This window comes from Catharus ustulatus, chromosome 3 (assembly GCF_009819885.2).
Source record: "Catharus ustulatus isolate bCatUst1 chromosome 3, bCatUst1.pri.v2, whole genome shotgun sequence".
Lineage (NCBI taxonomy): Eukaryota > Metazoa > Chordata > Aves > Passeriformes > Turdidae > Catharus > Catharus ustulatus.
In genome coordinates, this window is record NC_046223.1 from 46,898,666 (window position 1) to 46,922,393 (window position 23,728).

Below are 23,728 nucleotides of genomic sequence, written 5' to 3' on the forward strand. Positions count from 1 at the left end.
GTGCTCACTGCTTCCTTTCTCTTCCCTTCAAAAACCAAAATTTCAAAACCAGTGGAAATGTTTGAATTTCCACAGCCCTAAAATTCCATTTATAGAGGCATTACAGAATTTTATTTCCAAGCCCAAACTGGCAAGTTTCACTCCTTCTGGAGAGCATTTGTTCTTGCTTACTTCTTTGTCATGCATGCACCTAACCAGCCAAGAACTCAGTGGAAGTCATGTGCCTGTGATGTACTGTATAGTGGGTATAAAACGGGCAGGACTAACTCTGTGTTGAAAAATCTCATTTAGCCTGCTGGTCCAGTGGCATTTAGTGTCTCTATTGCTGCTGTACTTCATTCAAAATTAACTCAGAATTGAGTGTACACTGTTATCTGTGTTCACCTCCAGAATGCATTTCCAACAGAGTTCTAGCAGTAGATAACAGTTTATTAAAGTTTTCTTTTGAAAACATAGCAGCAGATGGATCAAAAGTTCATATACCTAGACTCTGTTTTTTGAAGAGCAATAGCTGTGACTCCAGTTTACAGTTTGGAAAAACAGAAGCCAAATTTTAGTGTACCTACTCTAGTCTTGCTTCAAAGAAGACTTTTATCTTTGACTCATTGTATTTTTTTCTTTAATGCAGGATGACCCCATAGGGAATATCAACCTTGCCATGGAAATTGCTGAAAAGCATTTGGATATCCCAAAGATGCTGGATGCAGAAGGTGAGGATTATATCTTACAGAAGTTTGTGTTGCTTGTAAGCAGGACACAGTAAAATTTCCTTTTTTTTTTTTCCTAGCAGATTTTCAATCTTCCATATGAATCATAATGAAAATGAAATCTGCTTTGTTTTCAAAAAATATTTTCATTCCTTTTCCTCATGCATTGGATAATTTGACTCACTTTTTGCTTTATTATTTATTGTTTATTAATGTTTGCATTTATTATTGTACTTTGGATCCTAACCGCAGCACACGGCCCCACTGTGTTGAGGTAAAATGCAGGATCAAAAGTTAATCCTTGCTTTTAATGATTAAAATTTAATAAAGGGTAATAAAACTGTTAGCAACTTAAAGCATATTCAGTTTTTTAAACGTTTAAGGGGGGGGTGTGCAAAAATAGAAACAGTGAAAGTACATTCAAAACATTCAGAATACAAAAAAACATGTCTCACCTGCTCTGAAAGACAGCTAGGTTGAGGGAAACATTTTTTTTTTTGTTTATTTTAGTCGTAAACTTTTTGCAGTGATAATTTTAACAAATAATTCATGTGTCTCTAATTATCTTGAGAGATTTCTGAATTTCTTCAAGATAACCAAACTGTCATACTCTGGGCAAAAAATACTGCCAAACTACTGGAATTCACCTACATTAGTTCAAAGCATTCTTCCCCAAGAATGGAGACTCAGATCTGGTGGCTTGTCAGTAGAGCAGTGAAAACATGGGAATTATCCAGAGCACTCAAACTGACTACGCCTGCTCCCTTTGTAGTCTTCATTTGGAAAGTTAGACAGGATTTTTGGAAAATCCAAAGGTTGTAACCTCTTCATTGAAAAGTAGTTTCACTCTAAAACAAATTGTTTTCATCTTTTGAACTGCAATTCCCCTTTCAAGCACCACTTAATTATTTTGCTCTGAAATACTGTGCAAGGCATAAACAGCGAAGTGCTGTCCCCTTGCCATTGAGCACCTTTCTACATTTTTTTCCTCTTCTCTTCATAGTCAATGTAGGAAACTTTCTATTTTCCTTACCAAATTTTCTGCACATTCTATTCCTTATCTTACTATTCTCCTCTTAGCAGGGGAGGAGGTAATGAAGTTACATTCTTTCTAATATCCTTTAAGTATTCATGGTCACTTTTTACCATCTTTACTTCCACTATGCTCTCCATGGAAGCTTTGCAAAATTTTGTTCACAGCTGCATAAAGTAGATGCAGATCAGTAAATTGACCCTGAACCTAGAAATCTCACTGTTAACATTATAAATTTTCTCCTCATTCCAGGACCTTTTCAAGTCAGTATCTTTCCCCTCCTTACATTGCCAGGAATCCATGCAGCTTGCACTCTAATAATTCAATACTCAGCCATAACTGTTGTAAAAACACTTTTTCCTGCCTTTCTCTGAAAGGTCCATTTTTACCCATGGATGCATACTTTGATTGCACTCACTTTATATTTTCACTCTACTGCCATGCTAGGGACAAAGCTATTTGCCAGCCAAGCCAAACCCTCCTGTGATTTATGCTATTAACTAAAAGATGAGCTGGCACAGGGATTGCAGAGCTGCTACTATCCAACTTTTCTTAGCACAAAATGTATTTCTGGACTGCAGAAGCTGTACAGGTTTCCAGTACATGCCAGTACCCTGTCAGCCACAGGGAACCTCTGCTGAAACACACTGAGTGCAGTTCTGGTTTGTGACTGTCAGTGGCTGTGTTTAGCTCTGCAGTAATTGCAGTGATTCAGATGAAGTTGCTTTGGAGTGGCAGTGAAGCTGAACCCAGTAGATCTGCCAGCCATGCCATCTGCTTGGAAGTTTCCACAAACCAGAAGGTAGCAATACCCTTCTGCACAGTCTCAACCTTCAGATGTTTTGCCATTTCAGGGAGAGTTATGTCTTCTGTGTTTGCTGATTCCTAAATCTTAGGTGGCTTTGCACTCATATCAGTAAACAGATGCAACCTGAATAATTGTGTATTTATTTGGAATCCTTACAGCACTGAGGTGACACCATTAGCATAATCAGATGAAAGTACCTTGTGAGAATTTCTGAGCAGTTAACCCTCTTCTCTCCACACAGATGTAGTAAACACTGCCAGACCTGATGAAAGAACCATTATGACTTATGTTTCCTGTTACTACCATGCATTTGCTGGTGCTCAGAAGGTGAGATTGTAGATGGATCAGATCTCATCCTTCACCTTCTGTCTTGTTTTTTCAGCAATTTTTCCTTTTCTGATCTTTTCCTCACTAGTTACTAGAACAGCATCTTAGAGCTGAGCTCATTTCCTGTTGCCTCTTTTCTCTGTGAACTGCTATTTTGGTAGAGCCAGTAGTAGTCTATCCATTTGTTCCATAGAAACAAACTTTCCTGTCTCATCTTTCTGCATACTTACTAATAATATCCAGTAGGTTTTTGACAGCTAGTTACTGAATGGGAAAGGATGATATTCCCTTTAAATGAATTTGTGTGGATTCATTTGAAGAACCATTAAAAATGTAAGATAAAAATAAACTCAGAATGAAAACAATAGTAGAACGCCATCTTTCTTCTCTCTGCTGGATATTATTTCTGCTGCAGATGTCAAAATCATCATAACATGCTCAGAAAATAAACCCTTCTCTTATGCTTTCAGGATTGTTTTAAAAATGTTAAATGCTTAATGGTAAGTACAAATAGCAACATCAAATGATACTCCTATGCAAAACAGACAAAGAAACATATATAGACATCTCAGACAAACCCTGGAATCATGTCCTAAAAAAAAGAAAAATGTGATTTGGAGTTGGGCATGCTTCAGGTATTGGTAATATAAAAAATACTGATATATAATGCTAAAGTTAGTAACTAAATCCATGTGCAACTTCCAGAGAACATCTCCTCTGACTGAAATGTAGTCTGCCTTTCCTGTGTCTTAGTAAAAACCCACAGAACTTAAGTTACCAGACATATGTGTGCCAGTTCTTAAGCAGACTGTCCTGGTAAAATTAAGGTTACTCCCCCTATGACAATACTGCTAGATCAAGTTTATTTAAAAAATCATCCTCTTTGTATGAGCTTATACTGAATTTTTTGTGTAATTTTTATTCTTTCAGCACCCCTCAATCTAACAATACATTTATTACAGCTTTGTAGAGTTTCTTGAATACAGAGCTATGGACAAGAAAACAGTAAGAAGGACATGAAGTTATGCATTTATCTATTCATCCTATTTTCTACTTGCTTCCTTTTTTTCTTGTTTTATTTTAATTTCTCCCCCCTCTTGTAGATATTGTGAACACTCCCAAACCTGATGAGAGAGCTATCATGACATATGTGTCCTGCTTCTACCATGCTTTTGCTGGAGCAGAGCAGGTATTAATCGACTGTCCCTTCAGGTTGCTGTGGTTTTGATTGGTTGTTTCACATTTACACTAGTTTATTTAAAAAAAAACCCCACAACTAATTTAGTACTATGTGGTTTTAATTAACATTTGCAAGTATTACTTGAGCACTAATATTTGTTTTTAACCAACTCTCAAATGTGTTTTAGTTAAATGTTGTGTAACAAGTTAACTAATTTAATTCAAATAGACATTCTGTTTCTAATTTTGGGAGTTTATTTGGTAATTTAAAGGACTGTTTCAGAAAAAAATGATTTGATGATATTGTTTAGTGGAGCTGTTGCTTGTTGCTACAACATCTTATTGAAGACTGAGACTTACTCATCTGAGTAGTAATTTAGGGCTAGATTTTCAAAGATGCCTAAAGACATAGAAAGGCACAGAAAACATGCAACAGTATTTGTGCCTGGTTCCCACTGAACCAATAGGATTATTTGTGGATGAAAGTACTAGTATAAAAGGCATGAACATCAGCAGCAGACCTGTCATCAGTGGGATTTTAATTTATAAATGTGGCATTTCCCGCTCTTCTGCTTCATACATTTCTAGCCTACAAATGGACATAACCCAACCTAGGTGACAAAAAAAAGCAAACAAAAAACCAAATAACCTTTAAAGTTGTTGATATTTTCCCTTCATCCTCAGGACTGAATTTCCCTTCCTGTCTGCTAGGTCACCTATGCCTTACCACACTGTTGCACTCTCTCATTCCTGGATACGAAGGTTTTGCTATTCATACAAAAGAGGAATTCCAAATACTCTGTAACACAGGAGTCTGCATGGATATTTATTTGATTAGATATATTCCAGAGTCAATTTATATGAAAGTATTACTCTGTGGTATCAAGTTGGTAAATTTTAAATATGACAGAGCTACACAGAGCCTTCACATACAAAATTTTTCAGGAGGCATGAAAAGATTTACCATCAGTGGTTGAGCTGCAGTTATTCTCAAGGGTATATGTACGTATGATATGCAGATATAGAGTGGTCTGAGACTCCTGCATCACGTGTGGTGTCTTTCCAGTGTGGCTAACAAAGCTAATACTTTTTGGATGTGACTTAAAAAAATAACCTAATAGGATATCTTTAAGAATGGTCTAAGTTGTGTTTGAAAAAGAAAAAATTTATTAGACAACTATATAATAAGGCTTCATTGTATAACAAGGGGACCTCTGTGCTGATCTGTGCCTCATCCAGCCATTGGAATCTATGGCTGCAGAAGGAGGGAAAATTAGTATCTAAGCAACCTAGGAGCATAAATCACTAACTGTAAAAGAATGTGATCTTTTATTTGCAGCAGCCACATTCTCTCTCTTTCTCCAAGCCTATACCTATCTCAGAATGTGTTTATGAATATGTCCTGTTTATTTGCTGTGTCTTACAGGCTGAGACTGCAGCTAACCGGATCTGTAAGGTGCTTGCTGTGAATCAGGAAAATGAGAGGTTGATGGAAGAGTATGAGAGACTAGCAAGTGAGGTAAGGATGCGCTACCTGTAATGTGGTGACAATGTTCGTGAAATATTGAAAGCTGAAAGATTCATGCACTCTCTTCAAGACAGAAAGGTGGAAACACTCTAAAGGGCAAATTTCACAGTGGCAGGTTACAAAGCCCAGTTGCCCAAGATAATGAGTTTCAGTTGACTCCTTTGCCACAGACTTCCTGTGTGACCTTCAGCAAGTCCGTCAGGCTTGTTAATGTTCCCTAAAGGGTGTCCTGAGGATTGTTGTCCATCTACCGCAAGACCAAGATTCCTGTCTCTCTAATTTTCAAAGACAGCCATCCTCGACCACATGTGGAACATACCAGATCAAGCATACCAGGTCTTGGCTTTATGCACTGCAAAGCACACCTGGAGAGGGTCTGTCAGGTTGTTCACAATTCACCTGTGAGCAAGGACAGCAGATGAATGTACAGATGAATGTGCTCCTCCTGTTCTTTCTTGTTTAGTGGCAAATCTGCTGAGCAGGACTACATATGTACACTGTACAAATGAGAGGTCTCTTATCTTTTATTACTTAACCTGCAAAAACCTACTGAGATCAGTGCACTGCTTTCTGTGCACTAATGGCTTTCTGAGTGAAGATTTTTATATGACCTGAGGCTGATTTCTGTCCTTAACTATGTCTGTCCCATAACTATGATTACCTGAAACACCAAGACCAATACTTTTGAAAGTGGCAGATGATATTGGCTAGTTCAGATTCTGAGTAGTTACAGACAACTTAGATGTGTGTTAATCTTTCTGAAAATCAGGATGTTTCTAGAAATACCTGGAATATCTGGGCAAATTTGCTGTTTTGTATAAAGCCATAAATATAAAAGTATTTTTCAACTTTGAGTATCTTGTGCTTACTCACCATTAAGACATCAGTACCAACTGCAATCAATAATATGAAAATGGAATAAACTTAATGAAGATTTAATTTTTAAAAATTAAGATTCAATACAATCTTTTTTTTTGGTTGTTTTTCCATTGCCTTTATTTTACTTGTTTATGTTGGTTTGAAAGCTTTTAGAATGGATTCGCCGGACAATTCCTTGGCTGGAAAACAGGACCCCAGAAAAAACAATGCAGGCTATGCAGAAGAAATTAGAGGATTTCCGGGACTACCGCCGCAAACACAAACCTCCCAAAGTCCAGGAGAAATGTCAGCTGGAGATCAATTTCAACACCCTGCAGACAAAACTGAGAATCAGCAATCGTCCAGCTTTCATGCCATCAGAGGGGAAAATGGTTTCAGTAAGTAAAGGAGGAATCAATATTTTGTTTGCTTTATCAATGGCCTCCCAAAAATGCCAATGTGAAGGATTGAAAGGCCATTCTAAGTCATTCTCAGAAACATGTTTGTTGTACTTTTTCAATACCAAGCTCCTTTTACACATTTCCTTTTGTTCCAGAATCTTGCTTTCTAATAAGCATGCTCCTGCCTCTTTGAAGGCTTTCCAAAAAGCAAATTATCTGGAGATGCAAGATGATATAGAGCTTCCTTTGAGAGTGTTATCCATACTACTGTGTTATTGAGCTTATTTAAGCAAAACTGAGTGGTTTCACTGACTTTTTTGTCATCAAACAAACATTGCTCAATACATGTTTTTACATTTTTCTATTCTGCTTTTTCTCTTATGTCTATGAAGATAAGAATAGTCCCTACCAAGAATTCTCATCTGCTGATAAGTACTGTGACTTCACTGTGGGTCAAAACATTTCCTGTGGAACATAGCAAACCTGTTTCTGTACTTCAGTCTATCATTGTGTTTTGTTTTTCATAAACAAAAAAATTGCTCTATCTGAAAAGTGCTATTGTCCACTCCCCATATGCAGAAAATAAGGACCCTATTACTTTGGCTTCCACTCATGTCTGAGTTTGTGAGGAAGCTCAGAAAACTTTTTGTACCTCAGAAGGTGAAATGAATTTGTGTTCCAGGTAAAATATGCACCAAATCCTTTTGATACTAATTACCTTGCTATTGTCAACTGGTGAAAGCAAAGCACTATAATTTTGGTAACAGATAGATATATTATAAAAGGACACACACACTATAAAATGGGAGGTAAAAGCAATATATTGTGAAGACATTGGACCTGTAGCCATGCTGGGAAACTATTTCCATAGGGGCTCCTTTCATGAACCCAGCTGAATACAACACACTATGAGGAGCAGGTGTCTGCACTAAAACACAACTTCCTGACAACATTTTCTATGATTCTGTGATTTTACAAAATCTGAACTTAAAAACTTCTCTTTTTGAAGCCCAATTATGAATGAATCAAAAATCTGTAAATTTAGATAAAAAGAGATAATAATTTCATCCATCTCTCCCATGTATGCTCCTCACAGGATATTGCCGGCGCTTGGCAGAGACTTGAACAAGCTGAGAAAGGCTATGAGGAGTGGCTGCTGAATGAAATACGACGACTGGAACGACTTGAACACTTGGCTGAGAAATTTAGGCAGAAGGCTTCCACTCATGAACAGTGGGCATATGGTGAGGAGAGATGGCTTTTAACATTTTTAATATTTTAATGTTCAAAGTTGAACTGTCAGTGCTGAGTATTTGCCAGCCACGAACTTACTCATAAGCAGTTTGGACAATTTCAGACAATCTAAAATAATAACAGATAAAATGTCAGGTTTTGTTGACTCTAGTCACGATCCTAACTTGTTGGCATGTTGCTAATGAGAGTAACTGTAAAAATCATACTTCAGGTAGTGAGTCAAACTTAATGGGAATATTCTGCATTTGAATAGAGGCCATTACTGCTAATGTACTCCTACATAATTGCACACCAGCAATCCAACCAGGAATGCAGTCATACCACTGACTGTGTGTGAAATTATTAACAGAAGTATTCTGAGTTTATTATTATTTGGTCATCATGATACTCCAAACCCTGGATTATACGCCATTTATAGTCCTGGTTTTTAATAGTAACCTAACCTTACCTGTAGTTGTGACATCTGTAGAACTTCAGTTTTGTTGGGGACTATTAAACATAGGTCTGCTCTGTCATCCTAATGACTGTCTTCCTGCTTCTGCCATGCTTCTGGCTTTTTCCAGTTAGATTCTTTTGACACTGTGAAAGTGAATCGGAGGCCATCCTCTAACAGAGTTGCTGGAAGCATGGAAGGCTATAAATGGTTGCCAAGCAGATACTAGAAGGGAAACTACAGCATTTATCAGCCCTGAGAGCCGATTTTCTGAGCATAAACTGCTCATGGTGACAAGTTATAGCTGTTGTATAGGGAAAACTTCACATAAGATGGTACACAGCAAGTGCAACAATAGTTGCTTCTGGCTCTAGGATTCACAGAACTGCAAATGCCATGTGGTGAGTGCAGCTGCAGGGCCTGTCTCTGTGCATTCAGTTGTCAAATACAGGAGCTACTCAGCAGTAGTATTTCAGTTTCTACTTAATCTTTGTTTCTTTAGCCTTTTGTAGATAAGTTGGCATTTTCCACTTAAAATTCAGTGTTTGATACAAAAGGCAGTCACACATCTCAGGTTTATTATTTTTTTTAAGTGCTGAAATAAATAATGAATTGAAGATAGAACATAAAAATAATAACAGATCATTAGTAAGAGTGAAGCTGAGCATAGCAGTGTGATTTCTGGGTTTTTTAAGTTTATTCTAGAAAAAATTATCACAGTGGTTTAGAGATACAGATTTTTGCTAATATACCATTTTTATGCCAGTTTCTTCAGCAATCTAATACTATTTCAGAACTGTTTAAGCAGCCCATGCAAAAACGAGGACATTACTGTGAGAGCTTTAAAAAGATATGTTTCTAATTAACATGTGCTGACAATTTGCTGCTGATTTCAGTGGGGGTGGGATTTAATTTCATACATATCATTTTCACCATGCCTCAACTAAAACGTTGATTAAATTTGCAATTTTCCTACCAAATAAACTGCTAAAAAATGAGTAATATTTTAAATTTCCTCTTTCAGGCAAAGAGCAGATCTTACTTCAGAAGGATTATGAGTCTGCCTCTCTGACAGAAGTCCGTGCCATGTTAAGGAAACATGAAGCTTTTGAGAGCGATTTGGCTGCTCACCAGGACAGGGTGGAACAGATCGCTGCCATTGCCCAGGAGCTGAAGTATGTTCCATTTAAAGGCTCGCAGCTGCTGACATTTAACTTTGCGATAAACTCTTTCCAATGAATTTGATAGTGTCATAGGTACCAATGTAGGAATTCCAGACATAGCTTCATAAGTATATTATCTGAGCTGGTCACTGAGACCTTTCCCTCATCTCCCCCTTACCCCCAACCAAATATAGATATTCAACTGTCCAAAATTATTTGAAAAGAAACATTTTCAACTTGACTTCACAGTAATGTTTTAGCATTAGCTCTACCCATGAATCCATTGTGGGTTGATGGGAATCCTGGAGGTGTTTATTTCTCAGTTCATATGGTCTGCTGAGAGGTATGGGCTGCGAGTTGTTTAACTTAGAAAATAATTTCACTTACACAAATTACAGGTCAAGTATCTTCACAAGTATATTGGTCCTTTCAAAAGGCTTTACATCCCTTTATTATCTCTGTAATAATGCACTGACTTCCTGCAGATTTAATTGTCTCTAATATGCTTATTTTCACAATCACTTGATATTATATTTGGAAGTGCCATTGTTTCCATTTTACAGAAAGGACAGTGGAAACGAAATAAATTGCTCGTAGATTCCCACCCTTGGCTTCAGCTCTCCAAGTTTCAATTTCTCACCTTGAATAGACAGAACAGTTACTGTTCAGAAATGAAATCTTAGAAACATGCCCTTTTTTCACTTTGTGAAGGACCATGACTCACAAACAGATCCATATTCATTAATGATTAAAAATCAGACACTTGTCTAAAAATGTAGCTCATATGTGATAGCAGCAGCACTTACAGTAATTCTGTAATTCAAATGGATTTAAAAGAAAAATCCCATCTCCAAGATTATTTGAAGAAAGAAAAATTAAGCACAGTGGGCAGAGTAAGCACTATGTTTTGGTTAATGTTAATGAAAGAAATCAGAAAAAAACCAAAGAGAATGGAGATTGCCATGAATATGTGAGATTATGAAACACTTTCTGGCATGCCTTGATCTCTGTTGTGGAGTTATTTCATAGAATGGCTTGGGCTGGAAGGGACCTCAATGATCATTTAATTACAAGATCCCTACCATGGACAGGGACATCTTCCACTAGATCATGTTGCTCAAAGCCCCGTTCAACCTAGCCTTGAACGCCTCTGGGGATGGGGCAGCCACAGCTTCTCCAGGCAACCTGTTCCAGTGCCTCAGCACCCTCACAGTAAAGAATTTCTGCCTAACAGTCCAAACCTGCCCTCTTGCTGTTTAACACCTTTCCCCCTTGCCCTTGTTAAAAGTATCTCTCCAGCTCTCCTGTAAGTCCCCTTTAGGCACTGGAAGGCTGCTATAAGGTCTTCCCAAAACCTCCTTGTCTACAGGTTGGACAGCCCCAACTCTCTCAACCTGTCTTCTTAGGACAGATGCTCCACCTCTCTGATCATCTTTGTGTCCCTTCTCTGGATCTCCAACAAGTCCATGTCTTCTCTGGGGGCCCCAGAGCCAGCTGCAAGTGTTCCTGGTGTGGTCTCACCAGAGCAGGACAGAAGAGCAGAATCACTTCCCTCCCCTGCTACCCACAATGCTTTGGATGCAGCCCAGGACACATTTGGCTTTCTGGGCTCTGAGTGCCCATGGCTGGGTCACATTTAGATTCCTGTTAACCAACATCCCCCAGTTCTTCCTCCCAGAGCTGCTCCCAATCCATTCTCTACCCAGCCTGTATTTGTGCTCGGGATTGCCCTGAGATTTGTTTCTCTTTATACTAAAGATAGTTTCTGTAACACCTAATCATTGCTAATTGAGCTTCAGCTCTATGAATTATGAGAAACTTTGGGAATGTAGTATACATAGTACAGCATCTGCTTACCAGTGTTTTGAACCCTCTGTCCTTTACCTCTGGTGACGCCAGTGAACACTGTATCCTGTCTATTTTGGGATTGTCTCTTCTCAGTTGTTTCAGTAATTTGCTGTGTGAAGTTAAACAAGTTATTTGTGGCCTGGGCTGCAAAGGTGCTGAAAGCTGATTGCATTTAGAGATGCTCTAATTTGACTTCTCTGCTTCTCCATACAATGGTGCTATCAGTGCCTGATTTTTCACTGTGGCTCTAACTCAGGCTTAATGCCCATGGGGAATACTGAATGAAAGGTCATAAAGGTCAGGTTTTACCGCTGGCTGCAAGCAAATGGGCAGCTTCTCTTTAAATACTGATTTTAATTATTTATGCATAATTCCTCGCACAATAAAATTATGGAGGAAAATGCTAATTTCTTTCTTGATCTGTATTTTTAAAGAAGGATTAATGTCTGAGCGCTAAGAAATGTGCACTGGCATCAGCCCTTTGAAGTCAATGTGGATATTTCTTTCTTGATTTTTGTTTGTTTGGTTGGTTGGTTGGTTGTTTTTTTTTCATCACCACTGGAGCAGGCCATTACAGAACCATTGTAATCTGTGTCTCCATGTTTTGTTTTAGCCAATCTCTTGAATGCCTAATGTTGCAATTTCAAAGGAGAACTATTGCTATATGACCTTGAGCTCTACTAGTTACAGCTTCCTGTCCTAGTATTTTTTGCTATAACTCAGTCCACTGTGTGCCTAAGGTTAAGGTTGCTAAAGGCTTGTTGATTGATGCTATTTACATAGAGGATTTATGTGTGAATGCAAACAGGTGATTCCAGCCAGGATGCTACTATAAGATTGTTGTGTTCCCAGCCTGTATAGACTTAGATATTCCTTGGCAAAGAGGCACAATAGGGCTTTATACAAAGCTGAAGGGAGACAAGCATTTCTAAAATGAGATTTGCCATTTATGACATAGGAAATGCTCATTTGAGTGAGCTGTACTATAAAAATCCATATTAATTTATGATCTTATGTGCTCATTTCAATGTTTCCAATCATCAAGACAAAATTTTTGGAATGCAGTTTCTTGTATATCCATCACTTGTAGTACAGTGACTGATTTTCAGCCAAGCAGACCATTTTCTGTAACACTGATTTGAGAGTCATTTTGATTGTGGGGACCTGAGCTCAAATTGTGCTTACGTGCATGGTTAACATGAGCCTTGTTCTGAAGCACTGCTAAAACATGTTGCTCAGCAGGTTATTTTTGTGGCACTATCACTGCTCCCAAAGTGAGCTCACACTTAAGTGCTTCTCTGGATCAGGTCAAAATTTGACTGAATTTTAAATTTTTGACAGATAGGATTGAGTTACTTGTAAGATCAATAGGGGTAGCTTAATGATTTTTAAATTCCAAAGGCTGTAGGTTTCAAATAGCCAAACAAATAGAAAGACTGTTCTCTTAGGCCTGTAACACATGAGAAGCAGTACTTCATGCACTGCAAAGCAAAAATTTTTACAAAATGTAAATCTAGTCTCTTCAATGTTGAAAAATATACAAAAATTAATAGGACAGGGAATGTAAGACTGTGTTTTACTTCCAACTAATTAATCTTTGATGAGTTATTACTTCCTCTGCTCCTGCTTTGAGCAGAAAAATGTTCTTTGATACCTATAATACACTTACTTGAAGTAAACAACTGCAGGCCCAGAAAGGTAGTGGAGCTACACTGTTTAATTCCACTTAATGAACTAACTTAGGATTTAGTTAGTTAGCACTATGTGTACCCTTTTTAAAAGTTGTTTCAATACTCTCCTACCTATTTGTCCACAGCACATATCTCTGGAAGGAATAGGATAGTAGAGATCTTATGGGGAATGACGGAGTCTCCCTGGCAGAGCTTGTGGAGGAAGGTGGCGTATCACCTTCCAGGACTTTGACCCCAGCTGGTACAATCAGTCCCTCACTTTCATGGAAGGACATTACCCTTACCTTTAATCGACAAAAGGAGATAAGTGATCCATTGAAGCGCAAATAAAGTTTGCTCAGTCAGGAACATAATCTAATAAACTTGCTATGCTGTAATTAAAAAACACCCCCAACTTTCAGCTAAAAACTCATGACAGCAAAATCAATCTCAGCCTATTTCATCCAAGACTCTATGCTCTTTACTTAAAATTTCTTAGCAGGCTTTTGTTGTATCTCTTGAAGGCTAATGAAAAGGCTTCCAAAGAAGGAAGGAAGTTTTCCAGTTAAGGAAAACTTGTACAGTGTGACTTGCTGCCAATTTTCTCCTTACATACAACACACTATTGGGTTGTTTTTGTTATTTTAAAATTGTTTTAAAATTTTGTTATTTTTAAAACTGTTTGGAGGATTGGATTAGACAATACCTAGGCAAACTTGACATCTACAAGTCCATGGGCTCTAATGGGCTGCATCCATGAATGCTAAAAGAACTGTTAGAGACCATAGTGAGGCTGCTCATGATGATCTTTGAAAGGCCATGGCAGTCAGGAGAGGTGCCTGAGGACTGGAAGAAAGCAAACGTCATCCCAGTTCTTCAGCAAGTGCAAGAAAGGGGATTCAGGTAGCTCCAGCCTCATCTCAATCCCTGGCAAGAGGATGGAGTGGCTGATTCTGAAGGCCATCCTAGCTACAGGGAAGACAAGAAGGTGATCAGGAGTAGTCAGATAAATAACGCTTGACCAACCCAGTTGCCTTCTACAATGAGTCAACTACCTGGATGGATGAGGGAAGACAGTGGATTTTGCCTGTCTTGACTTCAGTGAGGCTTTAATACTGTCTCACAACATTCACATAGGCAAAGCCAGGAAGTGCAGGCTGGATGAGCAGACAGTGAGGTGGATTCAGAACTGGCTGAATGGCAGATCCCAGAGGGTTGTACCCAGTGGCACACGGTCAAGTTGGAGGCACTAGGCCCAGTGTTGTTTGCCTTGTTCATCGTGACTCAGGTGAAGGGCAGATGCCTCCTCAGCAGGTTCACTGACAACACAAGCTGGGAGGAGGGGCCAATACCCCAGAGGCTGTGCAGTCCTTCGGAAAGACCTTGGCAAGTTGGAGAGATGGGCAGAGAAGGACTGACTGAACTTTAACAAAGGCACGTGCAGGGTCCTGCACCTGGAGAGGAATAACCCCTGCACCAGCACAGGCTGGGGGCTGAGCTGCTGGAAGGCAGCTCTGTGGAGAAGGACCTGGGGATCCTGGTGGACAACAAACTGTCCAAGAGCCAGCAGTGCCCTGTGGCCAAGAAAGCCGATGGTGTCCTGGGATGGATTAGGAAGAGCATTGCCAGCAGGTTGAGGGAAGTGATCCTGACCCTCTGATGAGCTCTGGTGAGGCACATCTGGAGTGCTGTGTCCTGTTCTGGGATCCTCAGTCAAGAGAGACATGGAGCTCCTGGAAAATGCCAGTGGAGGGATACAGAGATAATGAGGGGACTAGAACATATCTCTTATGAGGAAATGCTGAGGGAGCTGGGCCTGTTCAGCCTTGCGAAGAGATGACTGAGAAGGGACCTCATCAATGTCTATCAGTATCCAAAGTCAGGGTGCCAAGAGGATGGAGCCAGGTGGGGCTGAGCAATAGGATAACAGGCAGAAACTGATGCATGGGAAATTCTATCTGAATATGAGGAAGAACTCTACTGTGAGAGTGAACAAGCAGTGGAACAGATTGCCCAGAGAGGCTGTGGAGTCTCCCTCACTAGCGATATTTAAGAACTGTCTGGCCTCAATCCTGTAACATGTGCTCTAGGACAGCCCTTCTTGAACAGGGAGGTTGGACCAGATGACCCCCTGTCATCCCTTCCAATCTGACCCACTCTATCTTTTTGTAATTCTGTGATTCTGTTATGGTATTTTTTTAACCTGTTTTACCATTCTTCACTTTTAACAGTCTACTGATCACAGCGTATCTGAAGTTTATTTGAACTGAATGCTTCTCATACTTCTCAGGTTTATCCCAAACCAGATTGTTGTGACTGGGCTTAGACGAGGAAACATGAACACTGCCCCTGGCCTACAGAGCTTCTGGCTTCTGGCCTCTGGCTTCACTGAGGAAAACTGCCTCTGTTTTCATTTTGTCCTCTGTGATTCTCTGTATACTGGCAGTGTGATCTGTTCATTCTTCTTGCCAATTGCCTAGAGAAGAATGCTAGAAAAAAAGGGAACAAATTCTATCTGTATTTGCTGTCTTGTTCAAGCCTCAAAGTAAACTTCAGATTCATATTGCCATGTGTCACGTATTTAGTCTCTGCAATGTTTAGTACTGGGCAGAGTGTTCTCAAGGCGAAGCCAAGAGCTAAATTCAATGGATGGCGATGCACCAATAAAAGTCAGTTTCCAAAGTGTCAAACACATGTATTATGGATGACTATAATTTGCCACTGAGATCATAAGTTCAGTTTGAAGCAGAGTTAGTGCAGAATTTCAGGACAGAGCCTTAAAAATTTATTCCATTCTCAAGCAGAATAATAAGTTGCTTTCTGTCAGGATGATATTAGCCTATTAAGCAGGCAATGGTAACTGCTGTCCTTTGTGAATGCACTCATTCATGCTGGTGGCATATGTTGGTCTGGAGATCCCTGTTCTCGAACCAGCCAGTTCTGGGGTGTAGATCTGTGAGGAGTTCCTGGAACGGAAGATGAAAATTGTCCTCTGCACCCCAGATCTTGGAAGCCCATATTAGTATTGCCAGGTTTGTGAGAGATTGCACTTTGAACACAACCTGAAGTTTGTTTCTCGGTTAAATAATTTCAAAGCATGTGAGGAAAGGATTGGATTATTTAAAACAAAATGGATATTTCAGGCCAAATAATTTAAAAGGGTACCAATCTTTGAAAATGTCATAAAGACCAAGACTGAAGCATTCTGACCATCAGGGAATCAAATTGCTTGTGTCACAGGAATAGCAAAGACAAAGATACTTGGACACCTTAATTGTCTTTAATAGCTGGATGTCACTTGATTTTTCTCAGAACAGAGGAGATTGCTCCTGTTCCTGCGCTGTGCTTTCTGAAATGCTGAATGCCTGAACACAATGTCTGCACTGCAACGCTTGCTTACTTTAGGAGAAATATTGCAAAATAGAGGGGAAGAATTGTTGAGGGCCAGTGGAAGTGTGGACACTGCTCCTGTCATTCAAAAAGTCACACAGAGTTTTGTCTTTGCTCTTTCTTAGTGAACTGGACTACCATGATGCTGCAAGTGTCAATGATAGGTGTCAAAAGATATGTGACCAATGGGACAGCCTGGGAACACTCACTCAGAAAAGGAGAGAGGCACTGGAGGTAAACCTTATAATAACGATCAGCAGCTCAGCTGAGGAAGGGAGAGGGAAATGAACCATTTATTTCACATCAGGAAATGGTGCCATTGAGCATCCACTTCGAAGTCCAAATAGTAAAACACCCTTTCCTCAGATTCCATTTCATTTTGATGTGGTTACTTTTGCAAATGGACTGAATTACTCAGAATAGACTTGACAGTACTGAGCTGCCCCTGGCAGTTCTAAAGCAGCAACAAATGGCATGTGATTTGTAGCACCCCTCTGTGGGAATCTGATGTCCAGCAAGGCTAAAAGAAGCCATTGATTAGTTACTTCTTAGTTATCCTAGTCTGAGTTTGCAGTCTTGCATACCTCTCTGTCCAGCAGTGGATTAATTTTTGGTAGTGATTATTTCAACACACTGAGATACTTTGCAAAGCCTTGTTCTTTTGGAAAAGAGGAAGTTACACACGTAAGTGCCAAGGTGGGAAGCATATGTATAATTCTTCCGTTTTGTACTTAAAAGGAAATCAAAAGTAGCAGATTTTAATTCATTTGCAGATAGATCCCAGTAACAAAAATACTTACAACAATATAAAACCACTTAAAATACCAATATTGTACATCAAAGGCATACCCCTTTTAATATATTGGATATGAAAATACTTCTACTGCAATTAGTCCTATTGCCTTGAGTGAGAATCCTTAAAGCAGATGGTGAAATCAATCAATGCAATCAAATCCTTTTGAAAAGACAAGGCATGACTTTGTTTATGGGTGGGCATGTGTGTGGAGCTAGATCTTGCCCTAATAACAAAAGAATGCACTTTTCCCAACCTGTACAGAGGACGGAGAAATTGCTCGAAACAATTGATCAGCTTCACCTGGAGTTTGCCAAAAGAGCTGCTCCTTTCAACAACTGGATGGAAGGTGCTATGGAAGACCTACAGGACATGTTTATTGTTCATAGCATAGAGGAAATTCAGGTAATTGCATTATTTCCTGTATCTACACAAAGTAGTCAGCATGTTTGAGAGCCTGAGAGAGGAGCTGTGCTTATTTACAGCAGATCTTCCAGATGCTGGAAGAAATGTTAGAGTTTTCAAGCTTTCCCTCTCTGTTTCTGATTTTAGAGTTTAATCTCTGCACACGATCAATTTAAAGCTACTTTGCCAGAGGCAGATGGTGAACGACAGGCCATACTGTCAATCCAGAATGAAGTTGAAAAAGTTATCCAGAGTTACAACATGAGAATAAGTGCAACCAATCCTTACAGCACTGTTACAGTTGACGAGATCCGTAGCAAGTGGGAAAAGGTAATGTATGCTAAATTGCTAAATACTAAAGGGGCATTGTAACACATTATTCCAGTTTAGAATTACTGAGAATATTCAGAGAGTTTACAATAAATCTCTAAATTATTCTAGATCATCAGATGCCAGAATGAATTTCTACAGTACCTTATGCTCTCCCTTATGTTTGCCAGGCTCACTTCACAATAGCCTCGTGCTCCTGTCATGCAGTATTACCTATGTCCTCTTTGGCTTTCTGCCAGGGCAAGAGAAGCATGTGTTGAGGCTAGTGCAGAGCTAGTGCCTGGCCAGAGGTGCTGATAAAAGAACAGAAAATGATTGTATTGTTTATCTTAGTATAAAGAGTAATTTTTGTGTTTCTTCTACCCAGATGCTGCTTCTCAAAAATATTGTACAAAATCAGCCTCTTTGGGACCATTAATGTTTCTGTCCAATTAGGTTGAAATTGGCATTAGTGACTGAAAAGTACTGGGAAGGGATTAAAGAGAGGTTTCTAGAGCAATCACACCAATTTCATTTCATTAGGAACCAAGACAGGTAAAATAATGCAGGTAAATGATTGTGTAAAATGTAGAATGATAGAAACTTACATGGACAAGAACACACTCTCAGTGGGAAATAAAAATCAAGCAGTAAGTACTAAGGTTAGTATCTCCCTGGGCAATTCAGAAGGATAAGCCAAACAAAAGCATTTGCAATGAATTAAGAGACCTCCAGATAGGCATTCAGAACGTCTCATGTTATCCTGTTCTAATGGAGATGCTCAAATAAAATGTTTTGCACCAACTCTTCTTAGAACAATTGAAAAATCACCTTTATTTTTCAAAAGAAAAACAAAGTAACTGCTCTAAGAGCAGTTGAAGTGAAATAATTGCCTCACCCTTGAATCCAACCAGAGGTGAGAATTTCTTCTCTCTGCATGTCAGTCTCTCAGGTCAGGCTGCCCAAGACCATGTTATAAATTTCTTATGTTAGCACAGAATTTGTCAATGAAATAGTAATCATTCTGGCTTGTTCTTCTGATATCGACCTTCAGACCAATAATAAAAATTAGTAGCTGTAGACTTACTAGTTCCATTTGTTTTTAAACTATTCAACTGTGCCTACTCACCTTTAGTGCCTTCCCACTGTAACAGGTGAAGCAGCTGGTGCCTCAGAGGGATCAATCCTTGCAGGAGGAATTAGCCCGCCAGCACGCCAACGAGCGCCTGCGCCGCCAGTTTGCTGCTCAGGCCAATGTCATTGGGCCATGGATCCAGACCAAGATGGAGGTGAGTGTTAGACCCTCATGCAGAAGCTGATGAACAAGGTAATTTATAATTTTTTTATCTCTACTTTATATACAGCAAAGTCAATGACAGTTCACCAGCTCTTTGATCCTAAACTATTTAGCACCTGTTAAGATTATTCTTAAAACTGTTGAACTTTGTACAAGTGGTACCTTTATGGTGATCAGGAGATTCAGCTTTGAAAAATCAATCACTAAACAATTACTGTTTAGCTTCTGCTCTTTGTAGAAAAGATACGAGGTTCACTGGGGTATCAATACTAATTCCAGATATAAATGTGACACATTTTTTTTGAAATGTGTTTTCTGCAGCAAAATTTCTCATCTCCACTGTATGAAGGTTTTATTACTATTGCTTCTTAGTATAAAAATACAACATATTCATGTGAACATTGGTCAAATTAGCACATCCAAAGTTTAAATTTTGTGGGACTGGGGGTTGTCTTTTTTTTCTTTTGACAGGAAATTGCCCGCAGTTCTATTGAAATGACAGGGCCTTTGGAGGACCAGATGAATCAGCTGAAGCAATATGAGCACAATATCATTAATTATAAACACAATATTGACAAATTGGAAGGAGATCATCAGCTTATACAAGAAGCCCTGGTGTTTGACAACAAGCACACCAACTATACCATGGAGGTAGCCATTTACTCCCTTTTGTATTTATGTTTATTCTTCCTCTTGTGCTGTGTAACTACCTTCCCTGATTTAAAGGGACTGCCACAGAAGATGTAATTTGGCAGGCTTTCTGGCAATCTCATAAGACTTGTTTTCATTTATTTTCACTTTTTAGTGAAGAAGTACCCATTTAGAAACCAGTTTTGTTTTTCTGAAGGCCATTTTTATTTTTAGTGATCCTTGGTCACAATACAGAGTTAGTGGTATGGAAAAAATATCACATAAATATTTAGAGCTGATTTTTTTCTTATTGTGCTTTTTGTAGTCTTAGAAGAATATATTTGCTTCTGTAATAACTCAGTATTTTCTCTCATAGCACATCCGTGTTGGATGGGAGCTCCTGCTTACCACCATTGCTCGTACTATCAATGAGGTTGAGACTCAGATCCTCACAAGAGATGCCAAGGGTATCACCCAGGAACAAATGAATGACTTCAGAGCATCATTCAATCACTTCGACAGGGTACAGTACTCTTGCTTTTTCTCAGCTAGCAATATTTATTCTTCCCAAAAGCAAGTTTCTTGGCATTCCAAACATAAGCTGTTTAAAAACCCTGTACATGCAATAGCAATGGATTCTTTTTAAAAGAGAAAAAAAGATCAATTAAGTAAGAATTTGTAGCCTTATAAAGTCACAGGATGGCTTGGATTGGAAGGGACTTTAAAGATCATCTAGTTCCACTCTCCCCACCTTGGGGCAGGGATGCCATCCACTAGATCATGTTGCCCAAGCTCCCCACAGCCTGGTAGCATTGTGCACATAAGTGAAAGATTAATTTTTGCTTTTTAAATGTAAAGCAGAATTATAGCTCTGCTTATATGGTTGAGTATTTGCTCAAATAATAAGCAGAACTGCATAATTCTATGTGTTTTGGAAAATAACATGACATTTTAAGACAGTACAGCATGTTTTAAGTGCTTGCTGTTGTTTCCATCTCATTAAATTTAGCTGTAATCTATATCACAGAGGTTTTTTTTCCTGTTTGAATCACAACTTATCTCCCTAGAAATGTATTTGTAGAGAATACAGTTGGGACACTTACAGCTGTCCAGGAATATCCTTTATTTTTCTGGCTGTATGTGGGAAATAAGAAGCTGTTACTTTTTTTAGTTATCTAAATATGGATGAACAAAAAAGTAGGAAGGAAAATACTACTGGGAAGAAACTTAACTCTCTTCTGTGAGTTATGCAGTATTCATGGACAGATTGTTATAAAAATAAATATTAATAGATACAATAGCAATTATATGCAGATGGAGATCTGATATTTGCAGTTGGAGAACGATCTGAACGTGAGTTTGTTCTGATGGCTCTGTGCTCACATGAAGCCACTTTAGAAACCAAGTTCACAGTTCAAATACTGAAAAAACTTTTCATAATGCAGCACCAGTCTGTTGAGTTGGCTCCTTCAAATCATTTCAGGGTACAACAAAATGCCACTTTCTTTTCACTAACATCCTGTTTGTCCACCTCTACTCAAATTGGTTGCCCATATATGCACTTGCATTTAATATGGATTGGATGATGATAGTCACAGTTTACTAAATCTTCTTTAGAATACCCCTAACTATTTAGGAAGAAGACCAAAATTGTCAAACCTCTGCTTGCAGAAGAAACATACAAGGATAGGGAAATTTAGCTACATAGAACTAGGAATGGATTTTATGGAAAAATCCTAATGTGATTCTAGTACAGCATAATTCTTTTTTGTATTTTCTAAGGAAGCAGGAGATAACACCACAAAAGCAGAGATAGATTTCCTGGGGTAGAAGGAAGGAGCATACCAAATGGCTTTCCCAATGCACTAGAGCAGATAATTGAGCAATTAGAGCTATTAAAAGCAGACAGAGTACCAGGCCTGGATAAATTACATGCCTGTATTTGAGAGACCTCTCTAAGGGAAACCAAGGTCTTTGCACAAAGATTTGACAGCTCCCTAAAGATGAGGAAGCAAAGTGACTGAATCAAAGTACAGTAATTTCGCAATTATAAGCCACACTGAGTACAAGCCGCATCTCCGGGTGCCAGCAATTTTTCCTTCTTTGTCCATACATAAGCTGCACCTGATTATAAGCTGCATGTTACAGTACAGAGTGTGATAAAAGGTATCTATTCTATCCCCATCTGTTGAGGGTGGGGGCAGTGATCCTTATCTCAACGGCAGATATTCTGCTAATGGGCCATCCACTGAAACCAGGCAGGGCATTGTTCTTTATCTTTTCACAACCCATCCTTCCTCCAGCGAGCCATTTTCTGATAATGGCCCATTGAGTCCCACTGTGTGACTGATAAAATTACTGCATCCCATTGAAAGTTGCTCCAGCCAGGGGGAAGAGCCCAACATTTCTTACCAAGATAAAAACAGAGGTTTTGGGACACTAAGGGAGCCCCTTTCTCCACTGGACTCCAGAGGAAAACCAGATTTCTCCACATCACCACTGGACCATTAGAGGGAAACTGCACCTCCTACAGGAGCACTGCTCCAACTGAATCACATCTGTCACTGCAGGAGGATACAGCCACCATTTAATGGGACTGCTACCAACACCCTGCCTGACAGGGTGTCAGGCTGTACTCTGACTTTGTCAGGGTTTGGAGTTTGTTTCTTTGTAGTACTGTATTTCAATTTTAATTTCCCTAGAAAAGAACTGTTATTCCTAATTCCCATATTTTTGCCTGAAAGCCCCTTGATTTTAAAATTATAATAATTTGTAGGGAGGGGGTTTACATTCTCCATTTCAAAGAGAAGCTCCTGCCTTTCTCAGCAGACACCTGTCCTCCAAACTAAAACAGCAACTTTTCATTCTTTGTCCATGTATAAGCCGCACCTGACTATAAGCCGCACTTCGGGTTCGGACCAAAATTTTAGTCAAAATGGTGCGGCTTATAATCGTGAAATTACTGTACATTTTACACTGGATGGCCATTTCTAGCATCCCTGTATCTTTGCAGTTCTTAGGTGAGTTCTCTGGCCTGCTCACAGCAAGGCTGGCTCAGTGACTGAGCAGATATCACAGTCAGCTCTTGGTGCCTCAGGCTGCCTGAAGGGAGAAGCTAAATCCTACACCAACCAGCCCTACTGTTATGGATTTTCAGGATTTGCAGATGCAGTAAGATATTGAAATACCAAAACATAAAACAGAGCAAGGCTTTAGGAAAGGTTGTATGACCTGGAAGAAGGTGACTGTGTCACACAGCTGCTAGGACACTAGAGATGGGCTACAACAGTAATGTGTAACACAAAATTGCTTCCCAGATCCTAGATTCTTACCTATCCCTGACTATCTCTTTCCTCAGGCTATAATGGGTCATGGCTTTAGGCTGTGTTCCTTCTGCCCTGGTTCCTGTCATAGGAAGCCTGTATGGCCAGGTCAGAAGCAGAAGGAGACAGATGTTTCATTTATCATACATCCTCATCTGTTTCTATGGCCTCAACAATCTGGGCCTGATCTGCAAGTTTAGCTGTAGACCCTGCCTTTCCCCATGACAGATATAATCCAATGGCTTAAAAATCCAGGTCAGAAGTGCCCTCTTTAATATACCCCATCCCTCAAAATCAGACATGGGAAACTGGTCTAGATGGACTTTTGCACTGACAGAGCGTAACAATTATTTTCTCTGTAGCATAATGCAA

General features: G+C 39.3%; 1 protein-coding gene across 4 annotated transcripts in view; it reads left to right on the plus strand.

The window, feature by feature from the left end:
* The window catches only part of ACTN2 (actinin alpha 2), a 69,476-nt gene that overhangs the window by 37,597 nt on the left and 8,151 nt on the right, over positions 1 to 23,728 (plus strand). For 3 of the 4 annotated variants that reach the window (XM_033056210.1, XM_033056208.1, XM_033056209.1), the window contains exons 7-18: positions 629 to 710; positions 2,790 to 2,875; positions 5,481 to 5,573; positions 6,608 to 6,838; positions 7,938 to 8,085; positions 9,553 to 9,703; positions 16,725 to 16,833; positions 17,657 to 17,797; positions 17,945 to 18,127; positions 19,261 to 19,395; positions 19,875 to 20,054; positions 20,410 to 20,556. In XM_033056210.1, coding sequence (XP_032912101.1) covers positions 629 to 710; positions 2,790 to 2,875; positions 5,481 to 5,573; positions 6,608 to 6,838; positions 7,938 to 8,085; positions 9,553 to 9,703; positions 16,725 to 16,833; positions 17,657 to 17,797; positions 17,945 to 18,127; positions 19,261 to 19,395; positions 19,875 to 20,054; positions 20,410 to 20,556 — 1,686 coding nt within the window. Of the gene's footprint in view, positions 1 to 628; positions 711 to 2,789; positions 2,876 to 3,978; positions 4,065 to 5,480; positions 5,574 to 6,607; positions 6,839 to 7,937; positions 8,086 to 9,552; positions 9,704 to 16,724; positions 16,834 to 17,656; positions 17,798 to 17,944; positions 18,128 to 19,260; positions 19,396 to 19,874; positions 20,055 to 20,409; positions 20,557 to 23,728 lie in introns of all 4 variants that reach the window. The other variant, XM_033056212.1, reaches the window with a different exon arrangement.